General features: G+C 39.8%; 1 protein-coding gene across 6 annotated transcripts in view; it reads right to left on the reverse strand.

Moving 5' to 3' along the window:
* Positions 1-600: 600 nt before the first annotated feature.
* D2hgdh (D-2-hydroxyglutaric acid dehydrogenase) overlaps positions 601-17,588 on the reverse strand; it is a 30,716-nt gene continuing 13,728 nt past the window's right edge. For all 6 annotated transcript variants that reach the window (XM_076179268.1, XM_076179258.1, XM_076179263.1 and 3 more), the window contains exons 5-9: positions 17,374-17,549; positions 13,913-14,141; positions 12,180-12,351; positions 5,174-5,324; positions 601-1,619 (exon numbers count right to left, since the gene is read on the reverse strand). In XM_076179268.1, coding sequence (XP_076035383.1) covers positions 1,413-1,619; positions 5,174-5,324; positions 12,180-12,351; positions 13,913-14,141; positions 17,374-17,549 — 935 coding nt within the window. In that variant the 3' untranslated portion in view covers positions 601-1,412. The remainder of the gene's footprint in view (positions 1,620-5,173; positions 5,325-12,179; positions 12,352-13,912; positions 14,142-17,373; positions 17,550-17,588) is intronic.

Below are 17,588 nucleotides of genomic sequence, written 5' to 3' on the forward strand. Positions count from 1 at the left end.
TCTGGAATCAGTCAATCAATCTGTTGAGTCTGGTCTCTCTTGCAGAAAACACTTTGTCTCCAGGAAATTGGAAACAGCCTCACATCGGGGCGATAAATCACGTACAGCAGATATTGTGTAGTTGTCTTGGTATTGTTAGTGTGAGGAATAGTTGTACAATGTGTTCTGTGTGCTTTTCTAACAATAAGAAATAATGATTAAGTATCAAAACAAGAAACTTATGCACAAATATATTTTATTTTTATTGTACACTAAGAGTTATGCACTATAAAAGGAACTTTGGAATATATCATAGCAAATACTGTACAAAGTATATCCTGTTTATTTAAATAGAGAGCCATTTGTGGAATCTGATCTTGGTGCAAGAAAGAAAATGTATGTATATATCAGATATTTTTTCTTTAATATGGTTATAAGCAAAAATAAAAATGTTCAATCCCCCAAGACATTTCTTTCCATTTACAATCTGATGAAATTCATCACATTGTAAAAAACAGAGCACTATTTTGAATGAAGCCAATCCAAGAGGCATGTAAAAAGTTTGGAAGGTAGAGGAATTCAAAGATTGGTGGTTCTGGTTCTAGAAATTTCCCTGTAATAGTGTTGCCATTTTTCTTCCTCCACCAGAAATTCTTACATTGCCTCCAATATAAAAAATCCATTCATACTTTCTGTCAGCCACCATTTTCTTGTCTGCATAAAATGTTCAAAACATTCTCAAACTTATACTTCAAATCTGTCAGCCATTATATCTCTTAAATGCAATTGTTTAAATGAAAACTAATTCATAATTACATTTGTGAACCTTCTCTCAATTGTATATTCTATGCATTATACAAAATCAATAATAATAACAACTGATGCCTTGAGTTTCACTGGCTGTTAACCCACAGCCCCACAGTAGTTGGTAACAGTCATCAGTCTCTTTTGTATTAGATCTATCCAGGAAGACACCTTGGCATGTGTTGTATTAACGTGGGATTGTTTACAACTGAAAACAGTAGGTGGGGAGCAGTCACTGCCTTTGAGTTCTCCATATGTGAAAACATAGAAGATGTAGAGTTCAAGTTGATAGAGAGAGACTGTGGGCCAGTTTGGAGATTGAGTATCAGCCCAATGCATCTCCTCATGGAGGTGTGGGGATTGACTAATATTGGAAAAGAACAGGAGGAAAACTATTCTCACTCCTGTTCACCTTGCAGGGCCACCTCAAGCAAGTACCAATCATTATTCCCTTACAAAGATAAAGGACCATATAAAACAATACCTACATTAACAAATGTGGCAGTTCTTGTTCATGATGAAACCAAAACAACAGGATTAATATCACAATGCCAAGAATTTTTTCTCAGCTTCTATAAAATGCCAATACAATTCTTTGTTCTTTATGGCTAGAACTACTGTCAAAATTCTTATTCTGGTAATACTTTGTAAGGATTTAGGATGCCCTGCGGGTCCATCATCTTCTTTAATTGTTTCATAAGATGAACAGCATTGTCAGACTTTGAATAACCAATGTAGTTTCTCTTCTTAAAACCAAGTCCATGTTCAGCACTAATACTTCCTTTCACCTGTGAGGTTCTTTCATACACAAAGGGTTCAATGCGGTGGAAAATTTCCTGAAACAGATACAAGGTACATTAGCTAAATCAAGCATCATATTAAGAGACACATCCAATTAGCAATTCAACAATAAATTGCCCCCAAGTCTCTCATGTACAAGACCCATGGCTCCCAGGTTATCAACATCAGCTACCAGCAACCCCCCCCCCTGCCCCCCCCAAAAAAAAATATATATATGTATGTATATATACAACCACACCTCGTTTAATGACGACAATTCGGACAAGCGTTGCCGTCATTAACCGAATTGGTCGTTAAGCGAAAGTGTATACATATATGTACATGTACTGTATGTACAATGTCCAGCAATACATGTATCTTTATTTTCGTGTATTTTCCCTCTTTTATACAGTACATTAAAGCTTTATTTACTGTTTTGATAGTACAGAAAGCCCTCAAATAACGAGGTGGTTAGGTTCCTGAAATTACCGTGTATGACCAAATCCGCGTATGCTGACATTCCATATTAAATACCGGGCTATTTTTTTAGTTTCGACCATGGGCGTAATATAGCAATAGAAAATTAATCATTAATTTTGTGAATTAAAATGTATCAACATAATATGCAATTTTGTGGGCAGAAATGAAAATAAAAAATACCTTGCTACAAGCAAATATGCTAATGAACGAAGTCGGTAGCATAGGGTCAGGATGCCATCTTGTCGTCTGTCAATTGATGGCTTCGGTACTTCTGACAGTACCTCGCCAGGTACATTTTCTTGAAGGAATGTTATGGAGCAGAGATACATGCATTCCTTCAAGCTGCAAGAACTTTGTATACCCTACAAGCTGAGAGAGTGGTTGAAAAGCCCGCCAACGTCTCTCACAACGACGACAACGAGGATGAGCCGGATGACATTTAATTTGCAGGTAATGATTTATCAAACACAGGTTAGGTTAGGTTAGTTTAGTTTAGGTTAGAAGAATTTATCATCCTTTCATTTCTTCGACGTCGGCATCTATCATAACAAACATGGCGTACCATTCGTCCGACACGACTTCGTTACTTACGAAATCTGTTTTAGCACCTTTTTTGTTTTTTTATTTCCGCTCACAAAATTGCATATTACGTTGATACATTATAATTTACAAAATTAATAATTAATTTTCTATTGCTATATTGCGCCCATGGTCGAAACTAAAAATTTACCAATACCGGTATATACTGTACCCCAGGTTGTTGTTGTTGTTCCCTAGACTGTCTGTCCGAGCAGTCCCGTCTCCCCAAGGAAGGCCACAGCCGAGACTGGGTTTTCCCACAAATCCTTTATAGAGTGTATGTTGTGTTGTTTGCGTGCATGATTGTGTATAATGCAGTCTTCCATTATGTGTTGTATGGTATGGGGTGAAGTGTTACATCCTGGGCAGCTGTTCACAACACGGTCGTCCAGCCTCTTCTGGTAGCTTAGAAGTGCTGGGTGGTGACCGCATCGCAGTCTGGCCAAGTGGACTCTGTCCTTTCGTGGGAGAGAGGATTCAGAAGGGTGGATATCAGGGGGTCTGGCATGCAGCAGTGTGTTGTCTTTCAGTGTGTTAATGGAGCGGTGAGTGATATGATTATGAATATGTTTCCGGAGGCTGGTATTTGGTGGTTGTGGAGGAAGAGAAGAGAGTATCTGTGCGTAATAAAGGTCTTTGGGTGTAGTTTTAATGTTTCTTGGTGTGTGTGTGGGTGTTCTGCTATGTAGTGTAGCGGGTGTGATGTGTTTGTGGTGGCTGCAGCAAGTGTTTGTGTGCCTCTCATGTCGAGGTGGTCCTTGACTTTGAGGACTTTTGTTTCATGGTGTAAATGGTCTGTAGGTGATGTATTTGTGCAGCCTGTAATTGTTTTTAGGGCTTTGTTTTGTATGATTTGAAGGGTGTTGTGGTGTGTCTCACTGAGATTAGGAGCCCATGCAGGACTCGCATAATTCATCACTGAGCGTATGCATTGTTTGTATATTGTTATATTAGTTTCTTTGTTTTGTCCAAATGTTGTTCCAGTGATTGATTTAAGTGCGTTAAGTCTAGGTGTGCATTTGTTTTTTATGTTTGTGAGGTGTTGTTTGAAAGACATGGATGTATCGTATGTTACACCAAGAATTTTCGGTGTGTTTGTGTGTGGTATTAGAGTGTTGTTGATGTAGAGATGAGGTATGTATTTGTGTTCTTTTGTCCAGTTGGTGAGAAGTGTTGCTGTAGATTTGGTTGGAGCTATTTTGAGTCTGTTTGTGATGAACCATGTGTTGAGTGTGTCAAGGTAAGGCTGGATTATTTCTGCAGCTTTGTCTGTGTTATGATGTGTGCATGTGATTGTTATGTCATCTGCGTAGGAAGAGATTTGTATTTCTGAGGTGTCTGGCGTGGGTAAGTCATGCATGTATAGATTAAATAATGTGGGGGATAGAACTGAGCCCTGTGGTACTCCATTCTTAATGTTTCTGATGTGCGATGATTGGCCATTATATGACACATGAGCATTCCTGCCTGCCAGATAATTGGCCACTACTACTTTTGATAATTGGTACCAGATAATTGGTACTACTACTCCAGGTAGTTTCTGCAGCTTGCAGAATGGTAATGTAGACCTAAGCTTCAGAACACTTTACCTCACAGCTAATATCCACCATACAAGTTCATTTATAACATCATACAAATTTGCCTCAGCAAACTCATTGTACACGACGTCATAACTTCGGAACGTAAATCTCCCGAAGTTATGACGTCGAGTACAATAAGTTTGCTGAGGCAAATTTGTATGATGTTATAAATGAACTTGTATGGTGGATATTAGCTGTGAGGTAAAGTGTTCTGAAGCTTAGGTCTACATTACCATTCTGCAAGCTGCAGAAACTACCTGGAGTAGTAGTACCACTCCAGGTAGTTTCTGCAGCTTGCAGAATGGTAATGTAGACCTAAGCTTCAGAACACTTTACCTCACAGCTAATATCCACCATACAAGTTCATTTATAACATCATACAAATTTGCCTCAGCAAACTTATCGTACACGACGTCATAACTTCGGGAGATTTAAGTTAAACGAATATTGGTCTGTCATAAAGCCCGTCATCACTCTGCGTTGTCGTTAACCGAGTAGGTCGTTAAACGAGGAGTGGTTGTATACACACACACACATATATATATATATGCACACACGTACATATATATAAATAATAATATTGTGTTATCTGGATATAGCTAGGGTGGGACAGTGTAGGATGGGGTATTTGGTCCCTTCTGTGTAATGGTTAAATCATAACAATTCTATCTACCAATCTTTTTCCTTTTATTTTCATCTGTATCACATCCACATTTATTCAATGACCCAATCACTTAGGTTCTGACTGGAATACTCCCAGGCCTTTTTATACTTTGACTTTTCAGAGAAGAAAAGTACAGAAAGGGGAGTCCCTAGTTTAGAAGTGGTAAAGATTAAGTTCATGAGGAAAGCATAAAAATGGAACAGCCGATGAACAAAAGCATTTCATCATTCCTTTATGAGTAGAGATTCTATGTTAACATAATGGAATATTGATCCTAAAACTTAAGATAATGGCTGTCATAAATTACCTGATCATACTCTCTGGTTGTAATATTTAAATGAAGATTGCCATCTCCTACATGTCCATAGCCACAACACCGAACAACACTGTCGCCCAAGCGTTCCCTCATATCCTCTACAACTTTATAGAAGTCGAGCAGTGGAATGGATATGTCATATCTGAGAAAAGTAAATCATATTTAGATATGTATGCATACAAACATATATGAAATTTGATTAATAACCAAGGTGAATTAAATGTTGTAACACATTTGTAAAATCAAATGTAAAACCCAGTCAGAGGAAACATTGTTGAATGGTGATCTGTATTTTACAATCAGTCTGTGAACCTCTTTAGCATGCAGCTGAAGAAGGGCAGAGAGAGACTATGTTTGTAATATAAATACATACATACATATACCAAGGCTTTTTCCCCCTTACAAGGGAGGTAGCCAAAAAGGAAAAGGCATAAAATCATTCCCACCCATTCCATCCCTGAATACACTCCACACCCCTCTACCCTCCCTCTTATCTTAGCACCTCCTGGATGATGGGTCATCCCTGCACCTTGTCCACTGCCCTGGGTCAGAAGCAGTGTCGCAAGACACAGCACATCCACAGCAAGGCCGCTTCATTAAATCGGCGACCCACCCTCTCCGTCCCCCATGCGTAAAGGAGAAGACGGGGAGAAATCCCTTCGGGCTGCGTCAAATTTTGCTCACACATACTACCTCACCCCCCATCCCCCCGCCCATTCCACCTCATGCATCACAACATCATCCATATACAACCATTCTCCATTCACCCGTCTTCTGTCCTCTCCCGTCCTTCCTCAACAGACATTCCCCTCTTCCCCAAAGCCCCCTTCACCCCATCCATCCACCTCATCCTAGGACATCCCTTCATGTTCACTCCCTCCACATCTGCCTTCCATACCTCCTTTACTAGTCTTTCTTCACTCATTCTTTCCATGTGTCCAAACCATCCTAATACTCTTTCATCAACCCTATCTCCCAACTCCCTTTCCACCCCTGTTCTCCTCCTCACGTCCTCATTTCTCACTCTAATAGGGTTTCTTTTCTCCAACAGTGGGTTTTGCAGTTTAATAATAATACTACTTCATACAGCCGGTAGTCCTGCAAGATGATCTTGAGATAAATTCATGTCACCCTGTCCTTCAAAACCTATAAACACTCTTACATCAATCTGGAAGTTCTGCCTCAAGTGACTGGCACTTTTTGTTTTTTTATTAAACTCCATCTACCCCCACTTTATAAAGAAAATCTACAACTACAGATAGTTTCCTTCCTTCCATTAGCCAATGACAAAGAAAAGAGACCTAAATTGTTGCCTTGTGTTTCTATATACCAAGGGCTTCTTGCCCCCTTATAAGTGAGGTAGCCAATCAAGGCACACACCCACTCCCAACCACCACCCTTGTTACCCTCTCATCTTAGCTCCTCATGGATGATGGGCCATGCCTAATTAGGTCAGGAGAAGATGTAGAGATTCTGCAAGAAGATCTTAACAAATTGTTCACATGATCAGTGAAATGGCAAATAGACATATCTCAAAGTGCAGCATGTTAAACATAGGTTTACACAACCCTGGAAGCAGGTATAGCTTACATAATTTTAGAGAAAAGTGAGTGTGAGAGAGACTTGGGAGTTCTAGTGAGTTCTAACCTTAAATCCAGGAAATAGTGCATTAGCACTAGTAATTAAATAGAGCTAACAGAGCATTAGGTTTTATTGCTAGAATGGTTACAAATAAAAGAGCAGAGGTAGTTATCAAACTCTATCTGGCATTAGACCCATCTTTGACTATATGGTACAGTTTTGGTCTCCGGCCTATAGAATGAATATCAATTTACTGAATCAGTAAAGAGGAGAATGACTAAAATGATACATGGGCTCAGAAATATATCTTATGAGGACAGGCTTAGGCACCTTAATTTACATTCTCTGGAGAGACGCAGAGTGCGGGGTGATCTAATTAACCTCATCAATATGAGTCAAATGTTCTTGCCCACATTGGGTTGCCTGATGTATGATGATGCAGCTCAATACATGCATTATAAAATATAAAGGAACCAATGTTATACTTGTTCCCTTTCACCATGGGGGGGGGGGGGGGGAAGAAGAAGAAGAAGAAGAAGAAGAAGAAGAAGAAAAATCAAGCCGGCTCAAAGAGTACAGGGGTCACTCAGCTACAACTACAAAATAAATATCATCAGGACACTGATGCTGGCATCCTTATATACCCACTTGCGGGTCATGATGCCTACATAGGCATCATTGTATTCTATGGGTTAAGGGGGGATGCAAACAAGGTCATCACATTAAGACAGTAGGGTAGGACTTGCTGTAGTGGATTTAAACCGGACAATTTTAGATTTAAGAAGGAAATAGGCAAGAACTGTTTTACCAATAGAGTGGTCAACGAATGGAATAGACTTGGTAACTAGGTGGTGAGCACTGAAACTATTTGTTATTTTAAGAAAATGTTAGACAACTTTATAGATCGGGATGATAGGTGGTAATGGACATGAAACTGCCTACTGTAGGCCTTATGGTCTCTTACAGTCCCCTTTACTCTTCTGTTCTTATGTTCAGCCCACTGTCCAGGTCAGAAGCAATGCAGCAAAATAGAGTACATCCACAGCAGGGCAAATTCACTGACATGTCAACCCTCCCTCCTTTTTCACTATATGGAAATCCTACAGCCCCACAGTCACTGGTAACAGTTCTTAGCCCATCCCACAGATCTCTATGAAGAAACTTTGGACTGTTGTCAACATTGCATTGGCATGAAACTGTTTCTCCGTCACTGACTGAATGTGTTATCAGGAGGGGAGCAGTCTGTGGGTGTCAGCTCTCCATGTATAAAAAGGTATAAGAAATACAGTTGGTACTGATGGAACCTAGAAACTGAGTGCCATATACCTCCTCATGGCAGTAAGGGGATTGACATGTTCTAAAAATGTGCAGCTTGACTGTCACCTCTTGCAGGACCAACACATGTAGGTACCCGTCATTGTGTACACAGAGCACTGAGAGGTACATATGAAGAGCCTGGACCCAAGGGCATGTGCAGCTTGTAATGGTGTACTTGTAGCATTATACATTTGCTGTATATTATACATACATACTTCTGGCATTGTATATTTATTATTGTATATTGTACATTTGTATTGTTGGATCAGGAGATATGTGTTTTCCCCTTACATAAATGTATTAAAGTTGCTGTATATTATTGTCATTGTGTATTTTGTTTGTACTGTATTTGTAAATAAATGTTGCGGGAACCAAATGTTTTGCTCACTCGAGAGTTTTCCCACTCTAACTTGGTGTCCCCAAACAGAGGCAGTCTTGATTACGCCTTGAGAGCATATGCATGTTTTTGTCTGTAGTGCTAAATAATTCATATACTAATTTTGATTTTGTTTCATTAGCCACTCAATACAAGCTTAAGTTGAGGCTCTGGATGGAATTTTGTCTTCCTGCCTCTAGCGCCAGCACCTCCGGCCTGAATGGTCTCCATCTGGAGCAAGTTTCATGGTCCTTGACCTGTGGGTGAGGGTGTGGCCTAATCGGAGCCAGTGGCTAAAATGACCTGAAAATCTCAGACATTTTTGACTGAAATTGTCAGGTTTGCCAATTTGGCCCAATCCTGCCCCATAGGTAGTCATATACAGAGCACCATGAGGTACACGAGAGGAGCCCGAACCCAAGGGCATGTGCGTGGGATTCAGCCAAAGTTGAGGGTCTGACTGGATCTTTGTCTTTCCACCTCTATCACCTAAACCTTTGTCCTGAATGGTCTCAGACAATAGTCCCGCTCTTCTTCATAGAGATCTATGGAGGGGTCCAGAGACTGCTGTTTGCTCCTGTGGGGTTTTGTGTTTTCAACTGGTGGAGTCATAAGGTGTGCAAAGATGGTGTGTGGAACAAGGAGGGTGGGAGGAAATAGAAAGAATGGTAGTGAGTGGTGGGATGAGGAAGCAAAGAAGGGTGTAGAAGAGAAGAAGCAGGCATTCATTGATTGGCTACAAATTAGGACGAGGGAATCGTATGAGAGGTACAAAGTAAAGAGAAAGGAAGTTAAGCACAAGATAAAGGAAGCAAAGAGGAGAGCAGATGTGAAATGGGGTAAGAGTATGACAGAAAATTTTGAAAGTAATAAAAAGATGTTTTGGAAGAAAGTTAAAAGAGGAAGAGGAGGCGAATCAAGTAGAGAAGAAAAGGTAAAAGGTGCAGATGGAGAGATGATAATGGAAGAGAAGGCAGTGAGAGGAAGGTGGGCAGAGTATTTTAGGGAGTTGTTAAATGTGAAGGAGGATAGGGAGGGAAAGGTAGTTGCAGTAGGAAGTGCTAAGAAAATAAGAGTGATGAGTGAGGAAAATGGAGGAGAAATAGGGAAGGATGAAGTGAAAGCAGCTGTTAAGATGATGAGAGCAGGTAAGGCACCTGGGTTGGATGGATGCCATGCAGAATGTCTGAAGAAAGGAGGTACAGTTATGGTGGACTGGCTGGTGAGGTTATTTAATGTTTGTTTAAGAGAGGGTAGAGTGCCAGAGGACTGGAGGAGTGCCTGTATAGTTCCGCTTTACAAAGGAAAGGGGGACAAGTGTGAGTGTAGTAGTTACAGAGGGATCAGTTTGTTGAGTGTAGTTGGGAAGGCTTATGGGAGGGCCTTGATTGAGAGGATTAGGAGAGGATCAGAGGGAGTAATTGGTGAGGAACAGTGTGGTTTTAGGACAGGTAGGGGATGTGTAGATCAGATTTTTGTGGTAAGACAGATATGTGAGAAAGCTATAGGAAAAGGTAAGGATGTTTTTTGGGCTTTTATGGATCTGGAAAAGGCTTACGACAGGGTAGACAGGAAGGCACTGTGGGAGGTACTGCAGATATATGAGATAGGAGGAAAGCTGTTAAGAGCAGTCAAGAGTTTTTATGAGAGTAGTAGAGCTTGCGTTAGGATTAGAAATGGAGAGAGTGAATGGTTTGAGGTAAAGGTGGGACTTCGCCAGGGGTGTGTTATGTCACCCTGGCTGTTCAATCTTTACATGGATGGGGTGGTGCAAGAGGTGAATGCAAGGGTAGTGGGTCAGGGGTTGGAGATGGTTAAAGAAAATGGAGAAAAGTGGGAGGTGAGCCAGCTGTTGTTTGCTGACGACACCGCGCTTGTGGCAGGATCAGAGGAGGGATTGAGGAAGTTAGTGACAGAGTTTGAGAAGGTGTGTGAAAGAAGGAAGGTGAAGATAAATGTGGGCAAAAGTAAGGTGATGAGATGTACAAGGGGAGAGAGTGACAGTAGGCTGGAAGTGAGCATTAAGGGTGAGAAACTGGAGGAAGTGGATAGTTTCAGATACTTGGGTGCGATCCACATATCCACTCATAAAATATACGAGTAATTTATACCTTTATCAAGCTACAACCTGCCTAAATGTTGATCAAGTAGTCTACATTGAAAATTTCAAGCCCACACGAGTTGTGGCATCACTAAGTAGGTGAACACATTTCTGAAGAACAATCTGAATTTCTACAGCAATAACCCCAGTACCATTTATTTCAATTGTCGTTTCACCTAAACATGAAAATAGGGCCATTGAAATACAGGAAAAAAAAAAAAAAAAAAAAATATATATATATATATATATATATACATATGTATATATATATATATATATATATATATATATATATATATATATATATATATATATATACACACTGAATTGAACACCACAGCATTTTCACAGTTATTAATTTTCTTCTTGATATTTTCAAGTTTCCTCACTAAAGTTTTAATATTGGGAGGATGAGCGGAAACGAATTTTCCAAAGTTCTCCATTTTAATATTTGACGTTTCGACTACATAGAGTCATTATCAAGTTACAAGAACAGTTAAGGCAACACAATCTACAGATACGTTACATGGTCACAGGAAAAAATAGAATGCTACACTCTTAGGTCAAGCGCGATCTTTAAACCTCCGATGACCTGACCCTGGAAGACTTTCTCAGAGCTTGAGGAGGGGGAGGGGAAGGGGGAGGGAGAGGTGAGGGGGGGAGAGTAGGAGTCGGAGTAAGGTGAGGTGAAGTAGCGTGCTTAGCATACACAGGGAGGTTATGAATAGCATGTCGCGAGGACGTATTAAATAAAGAAATAGCAGACAACAAATTAGCCTGCACATTGATCACAGGAGACAATTCTCTTATATACACAGCCTCTAACATTTTTAGTTCCTTAATATTATTACACTGGGCTAGCACTTCAGTGTTATGAACAATGGTTGCTCTATCCAACACAGACTTGTGATACTGTTCAAAATGATTCTTAATGGCTCCCTGTTGGAGGTGGAGGGTTAAACGTCTGCTAAGGCTGCATGTCGTATGACCAACATAGCTACGAGGAAGGAGCTCACAGTCTCCAGTAATGCATTTGAAGATATAGACTATGTTAGTTTTCGACAGCATCCCAGAAGTGCCAGACAAATCATTTTTGAGGACTAGGGAACTAGTGCGTGGGTTTTTATAAAATATCACCAAGCGCAAGACATCATTTTCATCCACCGGTTTACAATTTCGAAAAACAATGTCTTTAATGCATTTCTCATCCTCACGGTAAGCGCTGTTGAAGATATTCTTATAAAAGACTTTGATGATATTATTGTGGGGAGGGGTACGGTTATACAAACTACTGTCTAACATCTTATTGGTAATGTTGTCAAAGTCTGTGTTGGAATAACCGTTATTCACTAACAGCTGGCGTAGGTGTTGTAGTTCTGCGTGTAGTGAATGCCAGGACGAGCAAACCTTAATCGCCCGTCGCACGTAGGCCTTAATATATATATAATTAAAAATAAAATGAATAATAATAATAATAATAAATAAAATAAAATAGATAAAAAATAAATGAATAAAATAAATAAAATTTGGGAACCATATTCAAGGTATTATTAGATTACATTCTTGAGGAGCATGCCGAACTTTACAAAAATAGATATGTAAGAAAGGTATAGGACACTAACTTGTAAGTGTATCCATCATGTAGAAGTGCTTCAGCAATACGCTCACGAAGAGCCCACAAAGTCATCATTCGAGATGGTTCTGATGAAACTGTTCCATCAGAAACCATACCAGAACCCATGGTCTCTTCCAGGAAATTGTTGAGTTTCTCTTCGTCATGGTCACCATTAGATCCTGAAAGGACATAATAATAATAATAATAATTGTTGACTGAGGTCTCACCTATCAGACATCAAAAGACAGTAGAATGGAGTCCTCACAAAGACCAATGCTATCATCAACACTCTAATCTATTCACAAGTGATCTCAGTATGAAACAGTAAAGTCTTGCTGCATTGCCTATGACCTTGGCAGTGGGTGGAGGACAGGGATGACTCTTCGTCCACAAGGAGCCAAGATGAAGGGGAAACATATGGACGAGAGATGGTAGTGGGCTGTGTGTGTGTGTGTGTGTGTGTGTGTGTGTGTGTGTGTGTGTGTATCTACCTAGTTGAATTTACCTAGTTGTATTTTGCGGGAAGGGGAGCTATGTTCGTGATGTCCCACCTCTGTATCTCGCAGTGTCTAGTTTGCTTTTAAACTCATGAATGGTTTTTGCACATACTATTTCATTATCCAGTTTGTGTGTGTGTGTGTGTACATGCCTTGACTGGCTACCTCCCTTATGAGAGGGAAGAAGCCTTTGGTGTATAGCTAAATAGATAAACAAATGACCTCCCCATCCCAAAACCAAAACAGTAATTTGATTGATTTGGTTTTACGTCACAAACTCCCCCCTATCGGAAGGCTAGGACTGTGCCCCTTACAGTGGACTTTAATGAACTATGCCCTTAGTTCAACTCGCCCTGAGCAAGATTCGAATCGTCACCATATCAACCTCTGCCACAGGTAACGATGCCCTAACCCGCTTGGCCAGTGAGCATCCAAAACAGTACCAACACAAAACAGACCTGGCTACAAACTGTCCCTGATGCAACCATCACACAAAAGACATACTACAATGACCCACACTGACTAACCCCAGATAACAATACAATATCTCTTCTCTAAGTGATTTATGGTCCTGCCTGGAGGGAGTTGACAATTTTCTGGAGAGAGCAGATTTGTAAAAGAAACCAAGGCAACACACTGAATGCTTGCACCTAACCCCACTTCCACCCATTGGTAACTTAACAAAAGTCTCGTAATTCCAATACACACACACAAAAAAAAAAAAAAAAAAAAAAAAAAAAAAAAAAAAAAAAAAAAAAAAAAAAAAAAAAAAAAAAAAAAAAAAAAAAAAAAAAAAAAAAAAAAAAAAAAAAAAATTGCTTTCACATGATCCTTGTTATATTCCAATGCCAATTCATACTCTATGAAATCTATTACATACATACATATACCAAAGGCTTTTTCCCCCTTACATGGGAAGTAGCCAACAAAGGCATAGAAACCACTCCCACCCATCCCATCCCCTACATACTCCACTCCCCTCTTCCCTCCCTCTTATCTTGGCACCTCCAGGATGACGGGTCATCCCTGCATCTTGTCCACTGCCCTGGGTCAGAAGCAGTGTCGCAAAACACAGCACATCAACAGCAAGGCCGCTTCATTAAATCGGCGACCCCCCTCTCCATCCCCTCAAATCTATTAAGATACATAAAGTCAGAGTATGAAAATTAATGTGCAAACCTTCAAAATCACTCTTCTTGATTTTGGCTTTGAAAACTCCAAAGGAAAAAATAAAAGTACTTACCAGCAGCTTCAATTAGCATGTAGAAAGGATAAGGTTCAATAGGAGACTTCAAATTAAGATTCTGAGTCACACATTCCATGGAACTTGCATCTATAAACTCACAAGAGCTTAAAATTTCTCCCAATTTGGCTTTACATTCCTTGAATGTGTTGAGGACATCATCAAAAGACTCAAGTCCCAAAAATGCAAGGGTGACAGATCTGGGTTTTGTTGGGCATTGGATTGCCACCTGTGTACAAAACAAAAAACTATAATATTCATAATTAATCAATAAATTTTTACCTCAAATTTCACAATATGTTATAATATTCATAATTAATCAACAAATTATCCCCTCAAGTTTCAGTAGGTGCAAAGCCTGCATCCTCACTGTGGTAGGTAATCTTAGCCCCTCCCACAGATCTCTCCGGGAAGAGACTTTGGACTTCTGTCTGTGTTGTATTAGTATGGGATTGTTTATATGTCACTGGTTGAAAGTGAAAAGGAGGGTGGAGCATTTGCTGATTATCAGTTCTCCATGTGTGGAAAAAAATGTAAGAAATACAGTCGAAGCTGGAACAAAGAAATCTTGGGCCCAGTCTGGAGATTGAGTGTCAGCCCCTCAGGGCTGCACCCTCAGATGTAGGTGAGGGGGTTAATGAGTTTTGAAAATGTGCAGCTTTGATGTCTACCTTACATGTCCACCATGTGTAGGTACTTGTCAGTGGTCCCTATAATATGGTGTTCATACAAGTGGACTGATATAGAAACACATCCAAATATCCTCTGTGTTTCTCACTCTATCCAACATTCAACCACTTCTCAGGCATTTCATCTCAAACACACTTAAACTCTTCCTCTCTATGTTCCACGTCTCTGCCCTAAACAGTGCTGTCGGCGCAATCACCCATCCTCTCCCAATGTACATCTCATCACTCTATTTTTACCCACATTTACCTTCAACTTTCTCCTCTTGCACACCTTCCCAAACTCCATCATCAACTGCCTTAATCCCTCCTTTGTTCCTACCACTAGCACAGTGTCGTCAGCAAACAACTGCCTTGCCTCTCATTTTTCTCCATTTTCTTTAACCATCTCCGATCCCCTGCCTATTACCCTTGCATTTACCATCCCATCTGTGTATATATTGAACAGCTATGGTGACATGACACATCCCTGGCAAAGTCTCACTTGCTCTCTCCATTTCTAATTCTAACACAGGCTCTACTACTCTTGTAAAAACTCCTGACTGCTCTTAACAACTTTCCTCTGATCCAATTTATTGGCTAAACCTCCAACAGTGCCTTCCTGTCTACCATGTCATAAGCCTTTTCCATACATACATATACCAAGGCTTTTTCCCCATTACAAGGGAGGTAGCCAAAAAGGAAAAGGCATAAAATCATTCCCACCCATTCCATCCCTGAATACACTCCACAACCCTCCACCCTTCCCTCTTATCTTAGCGCCTCCTGGATGACGGGTCTTAAAAAACTTGACTAAAAAATAACAGAATGGAAGCTTCTCCCAAGAAATCAAGTGATGTTGCCCACATTAGACAATCTCGTTGTTGCCCACATTAGACAATCTCGTAAAAAAAAAAAAATAAAATAAACCTCTACAGTAAAATTAATTAGCTCTTCCATTGAAAAAGGACCTTGTAATTTTTTACCTCACATTTTATACTCATATGACTTTCAGCCAACAATTGAAGCACTTAACAGCAAAAATCAGCAAGAAAATAAACTTACTTAACCCCTTCCATACGGTGCCGCACACGTAGGCGTCATGGACTTAGATCTCGGTGGCAGCAGCCAATGCCAGCCGTACGACGTGTCGTAATAATACTCGCATCATAAAATATAGTCACCGCTTATATCGATCGTTCTCTCTTCACCCGTGAATTTTGATAACCATAGAAAATGCGATTACAAAAGAATTAGAAAGAATGTCATTATGGAGGGGCGACTACAATAAATATAATCAAGACGCCGATATGGCAGCCTCGCGAATACACTCGCTCCCCATGACGCCTACGTGTGCGGCACCGTATGGAAGGGGTTAAATCAATTGCAAGCACTGACTTTGGACAACAGAAAGAAACTGATAAGTATTTTCAAGCAATTCATATGAACCACCCTTGACAGCCTTTCATACCAACCCCAAAGCATAATGTCAAAGCAATCACCTATGCAAATGACCCAACAATAACAAAGCAAGTGCAGAATGACAGCCAAAAGACACATAAACATACCTTGACAAACTAGAACTATGGTCAAGACAAAACAAAATATTAGCTTCCCCTCAGAAATCATCAGACAATGCTTATCTATTACAACCATAAATTTGAGAAACACCCAAAAATCAAATGAAATTACCAACCTTTACCACTTGGTACTTGCTTCAGAAACATGTATTTTTCAGCCCACACATCAAAGACCTGACAGCAAAAACAAAAGAGAAACTAAATCTACAATGAACAGTAGCTAATACTGGTTTTAGTCATCAGAAGGCTTAAATCACTACATAAAAACAATCTATACAAATCATAATTGACTATACCTCTTCAGTATGGTCACCAACAATCAATAAAATAACCAAAGACACCCTACAAACTGCACAAAGGTGAAGCATTAAGAATAATATTTGGTTGCACTAACACAACCCAAACAATGTCTGCAGATGGACACCAAAATCATTCCCAAAGAGCAGCACATGAAAATAATAAGCACAAAGTTCTACAAAAAAGTGAATGGAATAAAAAAACAACCCCACAAACATGCTACTCAAACATCTTCAATAACTTGCCACCTGCATCTCAAAACATCTATACAAAAGCATAAACACTCATAACACAAAACTAGAACTCAGGATTTATCCCTAAATTTGATACTCTACCATACATGAACCAAACTGAAAAATTCCTCCCATAACAAATAAAAAAACATTGGTGCCATTGCATCCAGGCCATCACTTTGTATTGAAAAAGTGTCAAAACAGAATAGGCCTGCCCTCAGACTCAAATTGCTCCAAATGTAGGCACAATACACAGAAGACACAGGGCACCTCATCGTAGGCTTTGAAGAAGACTTGGTAGTCGAAACATCAATAATATAGTGTTCCTGATCCAACCCGTGTTTTCCTACCACTTTTTTCACTCATTCTACACTGCCTAACCCTTGTATTACTCAAAAAACAACACAAAAATTTTTCTTTGACTGACTTGTGTTTCAATCTTGTAGGAACTGTGGGTCTTCAGCAAGACGCCTGGGGACAACAAATTGATTGATTGATACCTATAAATGATATGAGCATCTCTAAACTTTGCAAACATTAACAAATGTATTAAAATCATTATATTACATATAATAAATCTGTCTTACTGATGGTGTATAGCCTGGAATACAGGCTTTATCAAAAAAGATTAGGGTAAGATATGAAAACATGTAAATGTTATACACATACCCAGTAGTATTCAATACCTTTGTTACAATACCAAGAGTGCCTTCTGATCCAATAAACAGATGTTTCAGGTCATAACCAGTATTATCTTTCTTCAGAGAAGAAAGACAATCTACAACTTCTCCTGATGCCAAGACAGCTTCAAGCCCTAACACTGATCCATGGAGACTTCCGTATCTTAACAGCCGCAATCCACCTGTCCAACCATAATAATGCTTACCTTGGCACAATAATT

This window comes from Oratosquilla oratoria, chromosome 3 (genome assembly GCF_046742065.1).
Source record: "Oratosquilla oratoria isolate Oo_2021 chromosome 3, ASM4674206v1, whole genome shotgun sequence".
Taxonomy (NCBI): domain Eukaryota; kingdom Metazoa; phylum Arthropoda; class Malacostraca; order Stomatopoda; family Squillidae; genus Oratosquilla; species Oratosquilla oratoria.